This window comes from Oncorhynchus kisutch, linkage group LG3 (assembly GCF_002021735.2).
Source record: "Oncorhynchus kisutch isolate 150728-3 linkage group LG3, Okis_V2, whole genome shotgun sequence".
In the NCBI taxonomy this organism is placed as follows: domain Eukaryota; kingdom Metazoa; phylum Chordata; class Actinopteri; order Salmoniformes; family Salmonidae; genus Oncorhynchus; species Oncorhynchus kisutch.
Window position 1 is genome coordinate 45,754,560 of NC_034176.2, and position 4,521 is coordinate 45,759,080.

General features: G+C 40.3%; 1 protein-coding gene across 50 annotated transcripts in view; it reads right to left on the reverse strand.

Annotated features, from left to right (window-relative positions):
- Positions 1-265: 265 nt before the first annotated feature.
- Positions 266-4,521, reverse strand: part of camk2b1 (calcium/calmodulin-dependent protein kinase (CaM kinase) II beta 1) — an 89,111-nt gene continuing 84,855 nt past the window's right edge. For all 50 annotated transcript variants that reach the window (XR_004205826.1, XR_004205842.1, XR_004205838.1 and 47 more), the window contains 2 exons: positions 4,325-4,521; positions 266-4,186 (listed from right to left, as the gene is read on the reverse strand). The exon at positions 4,325-4,521 is cut by the window's right edge and continues 37 nt beyond it. Coding sequence is in view for 20 of the 50 variants with exons in the window: in XM_031807128.1 (XP_031662988.1) it covers positions 4,326-4,521 (196 nt within the window). In the remaining 30 variants the exon portion in view is untranslated. The remainder of the gene's footprint in view (positions 4,187-4,324) is intronic.

A 4,521-nucleotide genomic window follows, 5' to 3' on the forward strand; every position in this document is an offset into this window, starting at 1 on the left:
GCTTTACTAATCAATATCAAGTATGATAATCTGATTTGAATAATGTCAGATATTATTTAACATGAATCATCATCCTGTTACATCAAAATATGTATGAATCTAAAGTATAAACTGTTAGCCGGGTTACACTTGTGACATATTTATATTAAATGTCAACATTATATTATTGTAATATTATTTGCTAATCTCTGTATCGGATTAACCATTGAAAAACTTAACAGATTTCTCCTCTCATCAATAAAAAGCAAAGGAGGATGTCTGATCATTAAGATGATAATTAACTTATTTTTATTTAAATTGTCATTTTATTGATAACACCTTAACACATTTCCTTAAGTTTGAGAAACACATGTAGCACATTGGGGTAGCACAATAATCAGAAGAATCAGAGAAATATAGGATAAATGTATTCTACAGAAGAAACCCAAACTGACAAAAACAAAACTAAGACCCAACTGCAGAGAAATGATTGAATAAAGTTTTTAAACAGAGGGACTAGGAAAAGAGTTAAATAAATACTACAGAGATACTAGCTCAGTGTTTTCAGTACAGGTGGTCTAGTCACTGGATGGGTGCACTTTGTATTCCTATTGTTTAAAACGTTTCCAAAATTAACTCAACGAAACATAGTCCAGTGTGTATATTGTGCAGTATTCTGTGGCTAGGATTCAGTACGTCGCAGTGCATGCCTTTAATGCTCCTTTTAACCACCAGAGGGCATCTTTGAGCCTATCTAGGCCTACTCCATGCTCTACTATATTTGATTGTTGCTGTTTGAGATTATGCATTCCCTGTAAGTAAAATGTCCACTTAGTCTACAGTACCAGTGACATCAAATGCAATACTATGTTAAAAATGTACTTAAATGGAAGTTAGGATTTCCCCCCAAGTCCCACATGCAAGTTCAGTTCAGCAAGAGTCACTGGAAATGCTTATGGTTTGAGGTGATCCTCTCTCTGCTGTATGTATAGAAGTAAGCCACTCTGGATTGACAACACTGAGCTCCATATAAAAGCATGCTATAGAATCATCATCATCATCATCCTCCTTGTCATAATCATCAATATCAAAGTCAGCCTCTCGTCTATCTTCGCTATGTCGTCTCGAGACAAAAATAGTTTTATGCACTTAAAAAGCTCAGAAAATAGATTGAGAAAGGTTTAGTACACCAGCGTTCAGTAGAAAATGAAAAATTAGAAGACAATTCAGGGTTAACACCAAAACTAGTGTCCTGTTGACTATCATGCAAAGAAATGCCAGCTAAGATGCTAGTTAATAGCTAATACATGCTGCTTTGTACATGCTGCTATTTCTTATTTGTTTGGAGAGGGGGAAGAGGTCGGTTCACATGTTTGGTTGGCTCAATCACTCAGGAACACTTCTAGGGACATTAGAAGAGGACCTCTACATTTAAAAAAAATTCAACCTTTATTTAGGGCAAGTCAGTTAAGAACAAATTCTTATTTACAATGACGGCCTAGGAACAGTGGGTTAACTGCCTTGTTCAGGAGCAGAATGACAGATTTTTACCTTGTCAGCTCGGGGATTCAACCCAGCAACCTTTTGGTTACTGGCCCGCTCTAACCACTAGGCTACCTGCCGCCCCAAATCACAATGCCACAGAGAGTAATTTAACATTTACGTGAGCTGTATATCGAGGGAAAAACTAAATAAAACATTGAAGAAAAAGCACATAACTGACCAATAAAATAAATAAATAAATAATACAATAAATAAATATAAACCTGAGGACTAACCAATCGGCTGACCACCTCACTATTCATTGAGATGGTCAAAATTGTCAGGCCAATAATAATGAGACACTTCCAAAGGCAGCCAATCACAAGCAGGCATAACAACTATGGTGGTAGAATGGCAAAAAAACAACAACACTCACTTAGATCCAAAATGTGAAACTTCGATCAACTTCCTGGCTGACTATATGTTGCAGACACCTGACAGATCTCACAACGTCTGGATAGGTATTTAACATATCAGATAACCCCATCCTATGATATATTATAGTAACCGGATACCCGACTGTTGATGAAATGCAACGACTGTGATATAGTCGGCCTGCAACATTACCAAACACTCCAGAGCTGATTTTTCTTCATATACATATACATGGGTGTGTGAAGCCATCTCTTCCTAAAACATGTCAATCCATCTGTCCATCTCACACTGGCAAAAAAACACAATGAGTAGTAACACTAGTCAATAACATGCAATAGTAACACAAGTCAATGAAGATGATATTACAAATGTGAAAATGTAATATACATAAAAATCATAACAAAAGTAAGTTGTGGACTGAAGGTAGAGGACTGATAGGACTGCTGAAATAAAGCCTCTCCTCTCCTCTCTTCTCCTCTCCTCTAAAATCTCCATCATGTGGAAAACCAACACAGGAGCTATTCCCTTATACACACAGTCTTCTGGATACCCTGAGACCTCAGTCACATTCTTCCACTCTGAAATGAGCAGCAACAACTAGAGACCACAGGACAGAGGGACAAGGTGTACGCAAAGTAAACACCCACACATTTACTTGACCTCACCACTAAAACACCTGCTACCCGCAGACTGCACAGGCCCACATCTCTCCAATCCAACAGCCTGCCCTGTTAGCTCTCCATTAAACCCCACTAAACATATTAAACAGGCATGGAGCCCTAGGCACGGCTCTATGCAACGCAGGACCTCAGTAGTTTCCAGATTTTATATAGGTTCAGAGTGCAACTGGCTCAAGGTTGACGTGTGAGAGAAAGGACAGTTGCACCTTGGGACGCAGTAAGGATTTAAGTGTGTAAGGCTTCATCTCTGCTCACCAAAGGTTCAAAAAGCATCCCTGTGCAGAAAGATGAGATGTCAGAGGTGTTATAGGTACTGTACTGTTTTAAAGAGACTGCAAAACTGCTTTCTAGCGGCTGTAAAATTCTAGAGGCCTCATTTGCAGTTTGTGCAGTGCAGTGTACCGCAATATCTAATCGAACCACCGGGAGCACTGGGGATCACTGAGCCTTCCCACACACCAACGGCCAACACCAGAGAGTAAGAGAGAACCGGTAGGTCTACCCTCTGAGATATGTTAATAATAATAAACACAAAAAAGGCAAAAACATGATTAGTGTGAAATACAATAAAAGCCTCTGTTACTGTTGAATCTCGTTTCGTACAGTTGATTGTGACCGGACGACGGAAGACACCAAACCAAGCCAACCCCATTTCCAGCTATTCACATTACAAAGCTGAAAATTCAAACCAGTTGATAAAACCGGCCACCTATGGACTAATACTCCCATGTACTTGGTTCCACACACACGCACACACACACATTTCTAACATTCACACACTCGCTTCCTCCACACCACGTCTAACACCCCCCCTTCTCCCAAAAGTTATTTTTCTTAAACATGAGCTTTGGTCTAGTATAATATAATAGATTAAATACAAGAAGCTTATACAAAAACTACCAATACCATTTTGTCACTTAAAAGCCACAATAGAAAACAGCCACTGTGAATACTGAAAAACAACATGCTTCCTTAAAAAGATAGAGAAAACAAAAGATTTCCTTCAACTCTAGAAACCACTGGCATCAATCATTTGAATTATACAAATTACATATACAATTTCAATTGTGTAATAGTAATAATCATAATAATAATAGATTTTACTTCAAACTTTACATACTGTATTTCCTGTGTAGTGTTACGCAACACAAGTAAAGATTCACAAGAGGAAGAAGAGGGAACATCATGTAACATAAGAAGAAGAATCAAAATGCACAATGAGGCCAAGAAAACACCCCAACACCCCCCATCATACCCCTCGAAACACTCCCTACCCACAGCCCAATATTACCATAGGTGAGCCAGTGGTTGGGTTGGAGGGGTTGGGGTTGGAGAAAAGGGGCAAAACGTGAATTGTCCAAAGTTTGGGCTTGAGGGGGAGAAGGGGGTTGTTGTTGGAAAAAACAATAGATTGTTGTCGGATGGTTGGTTGGTTGTTGAGATGGTTGTCAGTGGATACAGTGGCGGGTGGCGATAGGTAGTCGTAAAGAAGAGAAGCATGCTAGGTATCTAGTGTGTGGGAGGCGTCTGGCGCCTGACACTGGATTTGCTCTCCCTCTATCTCTCTCCAGCAGAGCACTCTTGTTAGATGTGGCTATGGCATTCTACTCCTGAAACACAGGATACACAATTTAACAGACATTTCCATTTCACATCTTACATTTCTGAAAGCAAGTTTTCAAAACAGCGTGTCTGTACATGACTGCAAATGTGTGTACACACACATGATACAAACATGTTCTACACACCTCACTGGAGTGGCGCGGCAGGCGCACCCGAGCAGTGGAAGTGAACGTTCTGCCACTTGGCCTCCCGGCGGTGCCATACCCTAGTCTCCTCTGATTGGCTGGAGCGCGGATGGCCCTGGCCATCAACGAATTGGGTGAGGCGGATGTAGGCGATGCAGGCAGCGTCCTCTCCAATCAGGTGGACGTGGGGATTCAGG